Source organism: Hippichthys cyanospilos, chromosome 21 (assembly GCF_059441005.1).
Source record: "Hippichthys cyanospilos isolate Australia breed blue-spotted pipefish chromosome 21, RoL_Hcya_1.0, whole genome shotgun sequence".
Taxonomy (NCBI): domain Eukaryota; kingdom Metazoa; phylum Chordata; class Actinopteri; order Syngnathiformes; family Syngnathidae; genus Hippichthys; species Hippichthys cyanospilos.
This window is the reverse complement of record NC_142389.1, coordinates 3,983,749-3,999,553: the sequence shown is the minus strand read 5'-3', so window position 1 is coordinate 3,999,553 and position 15,805 is coordinate 3,983,749. Positions and strand designations below refer to the sequence as shown.

Here is a 15,805-nt window from a genome sequence, read left to right as displayed (position 1 = left end):
TAGTGACATCTTTGTGCTCACTCAGGGGTAGCAAGTGGCAAGTTGATGTTCTGTTCTGTTGTTACTGCAGCATGGCCACACCAAAGCATGTTAACATTTATTTGAACACATATCCGTCTAGCCCGAAAGAGCTGTGAAAGATTTTTCATTGAGCTATTATTCATCTTTGCCACACGCTAGAAATATGACAGACACCTTGTAAAACAATGGGACGCAGGTTTACCTAGTGTGCTTTTCAACTCGGCGCTTTTAACTATTGTACCGCTGCGCTCGTCTCCTACGGAGTAGCCGTACTTTTCACTTCACCGTATTTTTCCTCATCTCTTTCTACTTTTTGTTCCATTTTCCTAAATTGCCACGAATGGTAGCTTGACGGACATGTTTGCTGATAATGTACGCAAGAAGGATACATTATCATTTGCATTCAAAACTAGAAAATTATTGAGAAGAGTGGTTCTCAAATTGATGTGTGAGTACCCTTGGGGTGACATGTTGGTATGTAATATTTGAATATACAGTAGTTTATGCGGGTAGCAACAAATTTATGTGTTTGAATGTAGTTTCATTTTCAAATTAAGATCTAATTAATTAGAACATGAATCAAGTTATCTTTCATTGTGATATAGTGACGCATTCGTGACATGTTGTTTATCTTTATTTTGTCATCGCTTTAGTGCCGCAATTTTCCAAAGGAGGGACCGGAAATACAACAGATGATGTGCCATGATTTTGCTGAATAAAACCACTAGAGATCCCATAGCACAGAAAATATGCTATTTCATTTTTTTTAACTTTTAATAACAACAAGAAACTGATCTCAACATTAACAAAGTTGCTCCGAAAATGTGGTAGGCAATACGAGCAAAACAAAACTGTGTACCAGTGTCACCAGTACTATTTTTTTTTAAGAGTTCCCACAACATGGGAAATCTCGGGTTGGTTTCGGGTCCATCCTAACATTAAGATTCCTGAGATTATGCAAAGTTTGTGCCCACAAATGCAACACAAATCCCCCAAACAGTCATTCGCCCGGCTTCAGTATGTGCGCTTTAAATATATTTGTGTGTACAGCTCATAAGCTCATAGTGCATCCGAGGGGCTTTTAAAAGTGACAGATTGGCTCCCAGTGGTGCCGTGTAAACACAACTAAAAAGACACCCAGTCAGGGTGCAGCGATGTGGCCCATTGCCTTTAACCTCTGCGTGTTCTGTTGCTCTCGCTGGAATAAGGTGCGCCGTAACACATGGCTAGACATGCTTTCACGGGCACATTGCGATCCGGGCAGCACGCCGCCAGGGAGTTAGTTTGCCTGTTAGACTAAATATTGGGGAGTAAACTGCCACTCCTGCTCTTACTAAAAAAAAAAAAAAAAAAAAAAATGACAGTCATTAACTCATTCAATACCAAAGACGTATTTTTACGTTTTCCAGAAATTATTTTATTTTTTAAATGTTTGGCAAGAGGGAGTTCTAAACCACTACTTTAGGTAATTAAGTATTATTTACTTTATCTGAAGGTCTAGAGTAATCAAAATGTAAAGTAGTAAAGTAATAGTAGAAAGGTCATTGATTTATCTAATTAGGAACTAAAGTAATGGATTAAAATAACTTGTACAGTAGTCAATTACTTTAAGTACCAAAGTAATTCAGGTTACTAATGTAATTGATTACTTTATCTAATTAAGGACTGAAATACTCGAAACGGAATGAAGTAGGAGTAGTATCTGATCACTTTATCTAATTAAGAACTCGAACAAATGCTGACAATGACTTCTACAGTAATCGATTACTTTAGATACTCATTTAGTCATTTAGGTTACTAATGTAATGTTGTAATGTAATGTAATGTTGTTAATCAGGAGTTCCACGCCTCGCCATTCATTATGGCCTGAAAGGCATCACCTTGAGAAACAAGCTGAAGCAACTTTTTTTTTTTCCCCCCCCAAAATGATGGAACACACCAAAAAGCTTTGACTCATTTTGCTAACCTTGATCACCATCCAATGCTTCGCTACTGTACATCACCTTGCAGTTTTTTCCCTTGAGCAATGGGACACGGGGAGGATGGATTAAAGTGTTGGAGGTTTAAGATGAGCCAATCTGCAACATGGCACAAGGTTTTGGAGATAGCATTGTTGATTGATGACACATTGCAGATTGAGTCTTCAAGCAAGAGTTGCTGCTAATAAATCTTTACTCAGACAAATGGCGCTCGGAGGGGCATTGGTTGGCGGACCGGTGACGACGGCTATTGATCCATTGACAGAATGCAGGTTAAATTCTTGTTTTACATGGTTAATATTCCAAGATGATGCTAGGTGCGTTCTATAAACTGTAACTCAAATATTTGATTTTCTTTTTTTCATCAATATTCGAGGAAAATTGATCTGTCAGCCACATAAGCCGCGCGAATTCGTATTTATGATAATTACCGTAACGGCACGAGCTAGCTGGTGGACGTCAGTTGTTTTGTTAGCAGCTAGTGCCTGTTGCAGATAACAGCAGCTCATATTAACTGACATTATGTTCAATAAAAGAAGCGAGCAGACTGAACCAAGGTCCGAGTCCATCCTTGTTCACACACAGGAAAATTACTAAAACGAAGAGGAACACTTAAAAGTTATGACTTCTCGAGCTGATTCAATTCAAATGGTTAGATAACACTGACTTTTTTTTGGATTGCGGTTGTTTGGCTTATACACGCAACCATAAACTTCGTGAAACACGGATGCTGCTTAACGTTGGATATTTATGGTATAATGAACTCGTACGGTGTCCCGAGGGAAAGGAAAGACAATTGCTTCGAGCGTGTTTGACATTACCCTGGCGAGGCATTCACTGAGCACTCATAATGTGGGAAATCTGATAAACGCTGAAGAGCGCTCAACAAATATATAACTTATGATTATAAACACAAGAAAATCTGACAAGTTGTCAAAATATAAGAGATATTCTGTTTTGCTATAGTTTTTACAATATCATGCTACGTCTTTTACATGGTAACAAAGAAATACCAGAATCGGGACCCCAAAATTAAGGGTCGTCTTATATTTGGGGAATTACGGTATATTTTTGAAAATAAATAAATAACTTCAGCAAAATCTGACTGGCCTGCCGCCAGCAAGACTATGACTGCAGTCTGCAAAACTTTATCAAACGCAACTCACCATTAGTTCACTTTTTTCTCGGATGATTCGTTTGCCTTTATGATGAGAGCACCACTTAGGCTAAATGACTATAGAATATGTAATGAAAGTGTATAGAATTTCATTAGCCAATCAGACAAAACGATCCGTTCAAATGTTTTATGACTCGCACACGGGGGCGCGAGCGGCGGAGAGGGAGTAACGCTACAGTCCGGCCCTCGGAGACGTGACCGGACTTTTGATACCGCACTGAATTACCAGCAAAGCTCTGAAGCAAAGCGCTCCCGATCCCGCCGGTCGACGTTATGAGAAACAGGTCACGGCGTAACAAACGTCAACCCGGGGAGTACGCGCCCAATCCGCTAGCACACAGACGCCGCCGTTTAGACGCATCTGCGACAAGTATCCGCTGCCCGCTAGTCCAACACTCATGCGGCTTATTGAAATGCTGAAAATACATAAGTGTTTTTGTGCCGTGGTTTTTTTTTTTTGTTTTTTTATGGACAGAACTCTTATAATGCACAATGGGCATTGTGAGTGTTAGCTTTAGGCGAGAATGCCAGCTGCATTTCAATGTAAAGCTCGAATGTGGATTGATACAGGTAAGAAAAACACGTAATTAAAAACAAAGCCTTTTAGGTAAACATTGTGGAAAATATTACTGCCAAAAAAACGCACTGATGAATGAAAACAACTGTAAGAGAAGGAGAGGGATAACTTGTGCCCTGATTCGTTCCTCAGATCAGCCAATCATCACATAAACAGTGCATGTTTTTTCACTATCTATATTTTTTAAAATAGACCGTAAATTTGGGACTACAAACCACTTTATTTTTCTCATAATTTGAGCTTTGCGGTTTATAATCAAGTTTCTTATCAGCATTTTTTTCGCACGAATAAATCGCTTGCATAAATCTGATGGTACAACCTGCGACTGATAGTTTGATGTGGCTTATCCGTGACAAAATTTGTTTCTTTGCTTTATTTTATATAACAGTGCGGCTTAGAGTCCAAAATGGTGATTTTCTTTTTTTCAGTCGGTACTACGTGCCTCATTTCGTGCAATTTTTTTAAATAAATGTCAGACAGATGACTTAACTATAAATGCACTTGCCAGGGTCACTCCTTGGATGTCGAACTACAGCAGTATAACTTAAATTATTAAACCCTATACACTAACTGTACTGTTATCCCTTCCCATCCCTTTGGCATTAGTTTCACAGAGAGCTGCGGTTATATTAGCTGCGAACATGCAACCTTTTTTTTTTTTTCCAGGCTTAAGCTATAAACCTTACTTGGGAAATGGCAGAAGCCTTTTTTCCCAACTTCTCATCTTCCCTTGGTGTTTTGCGCTTCTTATCTTAGGCCTCGGAGCGCCGCTGCATGCCGACAGGCCTTACTCTTCTGTTGTTAATTATTTCGCGTGTCTCTTGGAAAGTTTCAGCCTGTTTAATTGATTATCGTTGCATTTGCGCAGGTGTGATGACAATTAAGCTATCCTGTCATATTTGAATATGAAAGTGTCTCTAAACTTTTGACTTAGGCTGTATATTGAAAAAGTAAATGCCAAAGGAGGGTGTCCTGATGAGCTGCGACTAATTCCTTGTTCTATTGTTGTTGTGAGTAGCAGCAGTAGATTTAAAGACATCAAACGCCGCAAAGTCTGTCAGATCGACGCGTCGCCGTGTTCCGTGTTTGATCACATTTGACATGGTTTAATTAACTTTCTGCACAAAGCACCTTGGCGCCATGTAGTCATTTTCCCTTCTGTAGTCAAACACTTTTCGGAATTTTCAAAACATTCGCCATATGTGCATGACTGGAGCAGAATTGTATCGCTATTTACAGAAATTCAATATAAAGCCTCGGCGAGTGACGATCTGGTAGGTTACCATCGCATCCCCAGTGACGTGTAAGCAAAATCAATACGCGTGCAAACAATGAATTTGTTAAGCAATGAGCAAGTAGACACTGCCAGACTTATTAGCCTAATTCCTTGCGGAGGATGAATTGTTTTTTTTTTTCCTTCTCCTTGCAATAACTTTCCACTGTGACATTTAATCAGCATGCACATCTGTGCTCCTGAAGGCAGCTTTCAAGGTTATCTTTTCCATGCTGTCCTTTCAGAATTATAACTGCAAGACTGCCAATCAATATATATATATATATATATATATATATATATATATATATATATATATATTAGTATTCTTCGGAAATCATTGATATAAACGCATTACATAAATACCCGCAAGTAATCAAAATCCACTACGTCTACCGTATTTTCCGCACTATAAGGCACACCTAAAAGCTTTATTTTCTTAAAAAAGCTGGTGGTGTGCCTGGTGGTGTGCCTTAATCAGGTGCGCCTTGTATATGGATCAATATTGAGATTGGACGGCTAAAGTAAGCTTGACCTATTTGTTTTGTGTGTTTACACTTGAACAAGGTTGCTCATATTGACATTGAGTTATTATGCTATTGAGATTTTAGAGTTATTGAGTTATTATTGTTATTACTATGAGTATTACTGTATCGTGATTGAAAAAGTTTTAAAATACGTCATTAATTGAGGGTGCGCCTTATAATCTGGTGCGCCTTATATATGAAAAAGGTTTAAAAATATGTCATTAATTGAGGGTGCGCCTTATAATCCGGTGCGCCTTATAGTGCGGAAAATAATATATATATATATATATATATATATATATATATATATATATATATATATATATATATATATATTAGTATCCCTCGAAAATTACATAAATACCTCCAAGTAATCAAAGTCCACTAACTTCCATTCACCACTAGCAGTTTATTTATCCTTATGTCACCACTGTCTGCTCTGAATCCAAAGTATTAATAAGTTTAAAAGAACAGATCAAATCTTACATAATCCATGACGCATTCGCACTCCTATTCTAACATAGTGTATATGGGTTTTCTGGTGGCATGTATACACCCCTCCTCCTGCCCGCACGCTTATGTTTGTGTGTGGAGCTCGCTAATTACTTCCTGTGCTGAGAGACTTGTCATTGCAAGTGGGAGCTGCCACAGATGGCGAGAAGACTTCGCTGACATCACCATGTCCTACCTCTTCATCGTTAGACAATGCGAGTTGTCGTAAACCGACTAATTGAAAGGATAACCGCGTGCGTGTGTGAAACGGAGACTTTATTCGACTTCATTGTTCATCTGCAGCACTTCACCCTAACCTACTTGAAAATCACACCGCATCCCTTCGAGAGAAAAAAAAAAAACGCTGACTACTCACCACTGCGACGAGCCCTCGGTACCGCTGACCTCCAGCAGGTCGTAGTCGTCCTCCAGATGAAAGTCGGAGAACACCAGGGCGATGGTGTCTCCCGGCTCGGCCAGGACGGTCCACGTACAGTCAGCATTATTGTTGTACTCAGCGGGGTAATTGGGAGAGGTGATCACTCCGCTCTGGCCTCGAAGTGTCCCGCCGCACCCGTCGTCCGCTGCGGGGCGGAGGAGAGAAACATTGTGGCCAAAAATACACTTTAATTGGGAAAAACGGATAAAACGATGGTTTCAAAGTCGCAGACAACTTGTTATGTTATGTAAATGTTATGTAAATATAACATCTGATTATATAATAAGATAGAATAAGATCAGACAAATATCAATACCAAGTATAAGTATTGGGGCGATACCAGGCCTTATTTCATGGTATTGGTGATGTCAAAAAGGAACAAATACGTATGGACCACACACTCTTACTAGAAAGTGACAAACGAGAAAATATTAAATGAAAAACTACAAATTTGTCAATAATTTTGCAAAATTTCAATGAAAAAGACTATTAATTTGTGTCCATTGTCTCTAACGTTTGGAACAATCTTGGAAGCTAATTAAGTCCTAGCGTGCTCAGCCTATCATTTCCCAATGTTGTCACATGTGCTTTCGCGAATTGAATTATCTTCACTGTATCACAGGGATAAAATGGACGAGAGAATGAAACACGTCAAAGGTATTAGTAGTATCGGTACTTGGTATCAGTGAGTACTGAAGTTGGGTTTTATCTGTTACTATGTTTCTATCAGTCTGAAATAAAGTGCCACATAATTCTTTTGACGGTTACGGGGCACAATTAGTCACTTCAAAACATATGACGTGACAAAGGTTGCATTAAAAAAAATTGGGACAAATTTGAGACAAATTTGGGAAAAGTCCTCAATTTGACATGTCTGAAACATTACAACTTCAAGAAATTCAAACGACTAACTTGAAAACGCACAACTGTGAGCTAAAAAAAACATTCCATGCCATTCCAATGGCAAAGGCTGGCAGCTACCGATTTATCAATCAATAATACATTGAAAAATATACAGTACTACAAATCTGCAAAGGCAAAATAACAATCTGCTTAAATGTAGAACGTATGAAAGAACATCCCTAACATAAACCTATTTTTTAGGGTGTGTAACACTTTAAAATAAAACATTTGATTAAGTAGCTTAAGAATGAAGCTCAGCAACGCGGTTTAAGATATGCCTTGTTTGTTTTTTTGTTTTTTTCTGTGTCTGCTTGGAAAGGATCCTAAGGAAAGACAAAGGCATGCAGTAAGCATGCGATTCCATTGTCCTCAATGATCAATGTAGGCCAGAGACGACGACATTGATTTTAAAATGTGCAAGTGGGGGTAGAGCCCATGATGCAACGTGAAGCAACTTGGGGAAGACATAATTACACCCTGATTAATTCATATTTATGTTAATCAAAGCGGCTCTTGTCACAGCGAGAGTATTTTGGATACCGAAGAACATTCCGAATAAGTTGCATGGCTTGCGCTCCTGCCTAGCTCCTGATAAGTTCATCGCTTCTTGAAACGTAAAATTTACAGTTCCCGTGTGAGAATAAGACACAAAATGAACGAGCTGTGAATATGACACACCCCCCACCGATTTTAAGCGCGCGCCTACGTGCGAGTCTATTGTGGGACTCGTCAATGGGTGGCCAAGTGGAGCTGCCCGTCATCCATCTCCTTGTCACAACGCCATCTCCCCCGAGGGAGGCCGAGGGAGTGTACAGACAAGCGGAAACCTGTGAGGTGTGAACTTAAATAGGAGGGAAACCAAGACAGAAGGGCACCGAGAAGGAGAAGACAGGTGACGAGCGGAGAAGTGAAGGCTTGGGGGATGAGGAAAGGCAGATATGGCGGGAGGGGGTGATTGGTGATCGTTGCAGTGGGAGTGACAGTGGATAAGGGAGCGCATTGAAATTCCACACCAGGCGGCTTCTCCACACTTGAAGGGCAGTATGTGGCTCCAAACTTCACCTCTGTATTGTTTGCTCCGTTCTGCATCTGCCGCTAGCAAACCGAGGAAGCTGAAAGAGGCACCGTGAGCCTCGTGATACCCAGGAACTTTTGGACGCTCCGGAATCTCAAGTGAGAATGCTACCTAGGGTTTCTCACGAGGATACGTCGATGTGACTTTGTAGTTTTGTCTAGCGTGAAGAAACGCACCACTACATGTTTTTGTTCGCACAGCTGTGTTTGCTTAGCTCACTGCTTAGCAATTGGATTTTGCAAAGCCACCTGTTATACAGCCTTTACACATGTTAAGGTTTAGACTAAAAAAAAAACAAGTGCATTACGGTGCCTGGAAAAAAAGCCAAGTTTTATTGGAATTACAATTCACATGGCAGAAATTATGCAATTTCCCACTAATTGAGAAGGATTGGCTTGGCTACATACAAAAAATATATATATACAGTGCACCCGCAGGTTATGGCGTCCCTAGCTTACATTTATTTCACGTCACAAAACGGAAGAAGAATTTTTTTCGTTCTCTCGTTACGGCATTTTTCCCGCCTTTTCCCAATTACAAAATGCAAACTCACGATCAAGATTTCAAGGTTTTTTACAATCGGTGTTATTATTTTTCAATTTTTTGGGGTGGTATTATTTGATGGTATCGCTAGCAAGAGCGAAACGACAGCAGAAGCAAACGTGAAACAAAACAGCCAAAACGATCAGCACAACAAGCAGGAAAATACATCAAAACGAGAGAAGAGAATAACAGCTGCCGAATTGATCGTTTTCTTGGAATCAATCAAGGACATTTGCTCAAACGCATATTGGAGCAGTCCTAAAATTCTGAACGATTATTTGTTGACCGCTAAGTATTATTAGTAATACAAAGCATTTTTAAAAGACATTTCTTAACTTAGCATTGCTAGCCAAAGCATTTAGCATCTAATTGAATTGAGCAATCGTGGGTAATGGAGTATCCATTGAGCGCATGTGAGAAAAAGACACAAAGTAAAAGCTACAAAAGCACAAGTCATTTAACGCCGCCAATAGCTTAGCCTCAATTAAAGGTCAACTGTCCGAATTGGGCAAGAAGCATTTGGCAGCCACTACAAACAGCAGATTGCGAGTTCTGCACCATCGCAAATGGGCAGCCGCCGCCTGTAACTAGAGTGTCATTAAAAAATCTCTTATGCATTGTGAAGACGGCCGCGGGCGTACATGTTGAATTTCATGTGAATTAATCACCAGGGAAATTGCCAGCCTCAACAACTTGTATGTAATTTTGGCTGGGTAGCTGACAGAATCACATCCTTGAGTGCCTGAGGAGTCTGGCTGAGCATTGTTGAGGAAAATGAAATAGCAGATTTGGGTTCTAAACGGCAAGCTGGTGGTGAATAATAAACAGCGACCCAAAAAAAAATAGGAGTAAAAAATAAAAGTCGCTGCGGCAAACACCCGTTAAAATACATGCATATTAATTTTGGCGTGGTCCGGGCGTATAGCAGCATGTTCTGGCGCGTGTACGAGTCGGGCCATGTGTGCTCGCTCATGTGTGGACTTCCTGACTCCTGGCCTGGATGCAGATGGCTCACTGTCTCAGCTCCTCGCTCGGCAGGCACGCTGACATAAGCCGAACATTCAGGTGAATCCTGCGTGCTGAACGCGCATACATCGCGCGTGCGTTTGGCGATTTTTTTAACATAATGACGGATAGCGGTGCGGAAGAATAGTGTTAAAAAAGGAAAAAAGTGAAACTGTCAAAATGGCTCAGAGAGACCAAACTGGCAGGTGTTGCTGCAGGGGTAACGTCTGACTGTGAGGAGGGGCAACTGGCATGTTCGCCTGACTGGGAGCTAACATATGAGGCCCTGTCATGCTAAATAAGATATCAGTATAAGCACAGTGTGAGAGCTAACCAGCGGGTTTTTTTTTTAAAGTGGAGAATAGACACACAATACGTAGTATACATCTCTACCAAATCTGGGACATTAACAAATATGTCTAACAGAAATATTACTTTTTTTTTCCGAGCTAACTCACAAACTAGAAAAAACAGAAAACTGCATGTCTATTCTTCATTAATGGCCTCACATTTTCTCCTGTATCATTGAGATCACAGGTGTCGAACTCCAGTCCTCGAGGGCCGGTATCCTACATGTTTTCAAACCTTTTCCCTCAAAAACACCTGATTCAAATGATTGGGATCATTTCGAAGCTCCCACAGAGCTAATTATTTGAATCAGGTGTGTTGGGGAAAAAAAAAACGGAAAACATGTAAGGTGGGAAAAATCCTGTAACAAGGGGGCGAAAAAACTTCGTATTCCACTTCATAACATGAAAAAAACGTAAGCTAGGGACACCGTAACCTGTAGGTCCACTGTATAGTTAACAATCACGGTTAACAGTATATGTGAACGTTTTCATAAAACCAGACTTGTGTATGTCGTGGAGATTAGTTTCCAGTTTTTGATGAAAAATGCAAATTTTTGACAGAGATTAAAATTTGACTCACTGCCAGCAATGCAAACCAAACTCTGACTTCGATGGTTCAGGGACCAAGCAAGCATCAGGGGGGTCTGTATCCCATCCTCCCGTAGCATCCCTTATAGAAATCCCTAAGGGACACGGTCCAACACCTTCTCCAAGCCCACAAAAAACACATGTAGACTGGCTGGGATCTCGTATGCACCCTCAGGGATCTCGCAGAGGATGTAGAACTTGTCCAATGTTCCAAACCACACTCTTCCTCCCTGAATCCCAAGTTAGAGCCACTTTTACTGATGCCCATACAATGTTGAACCAGGACAATGCCACAACATCCAAATCTCTGCCCCAGAGGAGCTTTCTGACCACCTCGGTGACTTCAAACTCAGAGATAGGAGAGCCCATCTCCTTGGAAAAACACACAGACTGGTGAATTTTAGTAAATGGTCAAGATCTGTAATTACTTTCTTAATTAAACAAGTTTACATATTGAACCTATCACTAAAAGTGTAAAAATACCGATTTTTTTGGTGGGGGTGAGATGGAATGACAACACTTGATTTCCCAGAACACCTTGCTTTATCTGAGTCTTTAAAATGGCTTTTTAATTAATACATTAACATCTTACCTGGTTTATTCAAATTCATCCATTGGATTGAAATCTGACTGTGAATTTTTCACAGCTCTGGTATACCAAAATAAAACGATTTTGTGTTACGTACCTCTGCAGTAGGGAAGGGGGAAATCCCACGCGGCGGTCCCCGCCGAAGTGGCGAGACAAGACAGCGTTGTGTGACCCTCCAACACGTAACCCGGGTTGCAGCTGTAGCGGATTTTATCTCCGATGTTGAAGGTGCTGCCTTGCTGGTGACCGTTTTGGAGCAGCCCGGGATTGCCACAAGTGTAGCTGGGCAAAGCTAGAAGAAACGGGAGCCATTTTAGTTCACGTGAAAACATTTGGAAGGTATCATATGTTGAGAACACAATTTACAATAGCATCTATTAAGTACGCGAGTTACATTTCTAAAATTAACAAAAGAAACAAAGCAATATAAATCACTTTATATTGTCGCGTTTATAGAAGTTACAGCTTAGTCTAAAACTGAAAAACGTGCATCAAAGTGCCTGAAACTTGAAAAAAAAGTTGAAAATTCTTCTTTTATTGCAAGAGCCTTTCACCCCCCCCCCCCCCCACACACACACACACACACACACACTTTTTTGAGAAGCACTGCAGTAGTGCAAATTGATATAATTCCAGGTTTCTCAAATAGAAAATCGTTTTTCGTCGTTTATTTATTCTCACATTCGTGCGATTCCCTGCAAATTCAGCTGTCGAAATGCGCGCTTGACGGCCCTGTTATGGATTCGTCTGCTATATTATCGAGAAAAAAACAAAACAAAACGCAGACTGCAGCTTTCTAACCACCATTCAGTGAATACATAATCGAGGCGAAATGGATGTGCCTCCGGTAAACAGGCTATTTTCGTAGCAAGATGGCGCTGAGTCTTGAACAATAGGTCTTTGGAGTGCGTGGATAAATCACTGTGCACATAAGCGCGTATTGTGACTTTACGCTGTAAGCTCTGTGCGCTTTACACACAAAGTGAACACACTGGCCAGAGCATGTGCTGGACTTTGGATGCAACTCGGTGTCTCTGCAGGGACTCGGTAGAGGACAGAATGGCTTTCATGCAGGAACGCAGTTTCCTGGCAATGCTCCACGGCGATACTCACTTCACTTCCTTTTTCAAATGTATTCAGCTGGATTCCTTGTAAATCAGGTTTAAATGTCTTTATTGTAACGGCGCTGTGATTTGATTCAGAGATGAAGGAATTGTTGCTTGTCCATTTCACGTTATTGATTCACATTTACCACATAGAGAATGGGAGCTTATGGGGTGCTTATTGGTTTTTTTTCCGCTCGAGCAATTGTCCTCAAGAAGTAGCTGACAAGGACAGGTAAAAGTTAGAGAAGAGTAAACAATACCGAAAACTATTTTATCACTGTTAAAATAGTCTGTTTAAATAAACTTTAACACATCACAATAATATTTAGATATTAATTATATTCATTCTCATTCATTTTGGTCCACTATTGTGTCCATTATGTCTCTGAAAAGTTAAATCCATCCCTCCTGAACATCACTGGACATCCCAGGGATGTCCTCGACTGAGCACGCCAGGACTTAGTTGCCTTGCTCCAATGAGTCAAAAGATGAAGATAAAAAAACAAATGTCCACTTTTGTGGACACAAATGAATAGACTGGGTCTCAGGATGTTATTTAAAATATACAATCAAATATATGTAATAAATTACATACTGATATGGACTCACTGAATTTCTTTGATATGAATAATATATTTGCTCAACATCTCCATTTGCATGCCCCACATCTCTCCCCCTAACATCATTTATCTAGTACTTATTTGCATGATGTGTTGAGGGAAAACAGCATATTGTGCATAGTCCTACTTTAAATAAACTGCATCAATCACATTTTATGACCAATTTATCCAAAAACGCCAAAGGGTTTCATACATTTTCTTGCAACTGTATTCATATTATATCCTTCACTGCCATTGACGTCTATACACGTCAAATGTCAAGTTTTACTATGCACCATTGACAGCTATCATCCTGAGACCCAGCTGACTAATTTGTGTCCACTGTAGAGGACATTTGTTTTAGGTCTGCATCTTTTGACTCAGGAAGTACCCTATGAAGTCCTAGTGTCCTCAATAGATGACATCCTGTCCTAACAGCGTGTTTGGATGGGATGCAATTCACTTTGCTGTTTTCCATAGAGAAACTGGACACAACAGTGGACACATATGAATTGGCTGGGTCTCAGGCGATAAAAACAACAAAAAAAACAAAAAAAACTGTTGTTGACATTTAATTGGATAAGGATGCATCTTTTAGATATATGCTGAAATAACAGGATGTTTAGTAGCAATGCTAATTTCATAGTAGTTGGATTCTGTCCTGATATCTTTCAGACTGTAAATTGCCCTTATTTTAAAAAAAAAAAGATGTGATCAATATATGCTTTGACCAAACAAGGTTTCATTTTTGTCACGATTAGCATGTACACAAGAACGCTGTGTGGTTAGCATACAAACAATGTGACACGACGGTTAGTTTTGGCGGCGGAAGTACAACATACCATACAGATTGGAGCATAATTACAACACCCACGGTTAATGAATAATTACCGTACCGAGAGGTTAAATTAAAGCAAGTGCGGCAACCAAACAAAAAGAAAACCACCATTGACGATAATGAGCACACCTTCTTCACGATTAATCACTTTCCAGTGCACCATTTAATATTGCCTAACTTTGCAGTTGAATCGTAGCGACCCCCCCCCCCCGAACTACCATCCCCGTCGGGGAATGGAGGTGTCTCGGCAGCTCAATAATTCACCAGGATGGGAGAGGGTGACACGGCTCGTCCCTGGGGTCAAGACGCTTTACGCTCTTCCTCTTGCTGAGACGGCAAAGGATGCTCCTCGTCCATCAAGGCTTGCCTGTCTAGCCGGCGCAGAGCGGCCATGCAAAGGTGATCAAGTGCCCACAAAGTGGTGCCAGCACACACACGCGTACACACACGGACCACGTGCTGAAGCGCCGCAAAGGAACCTCACCATCCATCAACACCTGCTGCACTTCTTTATCCCTTTTCCTTCCCATTTTGCTCTTATTTCTGGTGACTTGGACAGCATGAAACTGGTCCCACGGGATGACCTCTGGACTTTACAAGAACGATGGCGGCTTTCAGGCTGTCTTTGAAAGGTTTCGGTTCTCTCTGTCCGATTTCTGTCATAGGTAGAGGTTAGTGGGGTTCAATGTGTCCTTTGCGAGCGTGGTATTGCTGGATGGCGTTTTGGTTTCATCTAGAAAGTAATTAATGAAACACTTTGTGACTATGCGGAGTAAGTGTATTTTCATCTGAGCTTCATCTTTTGAAGTTCCATAAAGTACAATGACAGATCTGGGCCTTTTTCCTCAACGCGCAGTTCTAACGCTCCAGACAAAGATTATATTGTTACATTTTATGTAATTCCAGGTCATCCTTGGGGAGTGTTGAACAGTCAAAGAAAGTTGACATGAAGCAGACTGGCTTGTTTTCATTATTCAAAAAAAAAAAGTCTACAGCAGTGGTTCTCAACTTTTTTTTTCAGTGATGTACCACCTGTGAAATTAGTTTTCAGCCAAGTACCCGTGAAGCAAAGCTAAACATTAAAAAAAAAAGACTTAAAACATGCCATCAATGTCTGATCTCATAAACTTTAGAACCTTTTAACTCCCCCTCCCCCCAAAAAAAACATGAAGTTATTATTATTACTACTATCATTAAAATAATATTAAAAAAATATCTGTTCACAAAACATAAAACGTCTTTTTCTCAAACTGAAATGATAAATAATTATTAGTCCACAGAAATATATCAACCATAAATTGTCCTCTTTTGGGATTACAGAAGAGACTCTTCATGAAAATACCTAATGAACTTAACTATGACTAAATATTTGTCCACAAAATAAAAAAAATCAACATTAAGTGTCAGACCTGTTCTCAAAACGAATTAATTATGAATAAATACGTGTCCACAGAAAAATTACCATTGAGATCTGTTCACAAAAACAAGTCATTAATAATGAATAAATATTTAACCTAAAAAAACATTCAACATAAAGAGTCAGATCTGTTCTAAAGAATAAACAAATAATTATACGTACATATTTGTCCACAGAAAATTATGTAACTTAAATTGTCCTCTTTTGGGATCATAGTAGAAATGTGTTCACGAAAATAAATCATTACCTTGACAGGTAACGAGCGGTGGCACGTGAACAAGTTGGGTTGAACCAATCTAGTATGAGT

The 15,805-nt window shown here is 40.1% G+C and overlaps 1 protein-coding gene across 1 annotated transcript in view; it reads right to left on the bottom strand.

Annotated features, from left to right (window-relative positions):
* Nucleotides 1-15,805, bottom strand: part of csmd2 (CUB and Sushi multiple domains 2) — a 178,832-nt gene that overhangs the window by 111,875 nt on the left and 51,152 nt on the right. Inside the window, exons 4-5 of the mRNA XM_088404647.1 lie at nt 11,636-11,830; nt 6,423-6,630 (exon numbers count right to left, since the gene is read on the bottom strand). Coding sequence (XP_088260773.1) covers nt 6,423-6,630; nt 11,636-11,830 — 403 coding nt within the window. The remainder of the gene's footprint in view (nt 1-6,422; nt 6,631-11,635; nt 11,831-15,805) is intronic.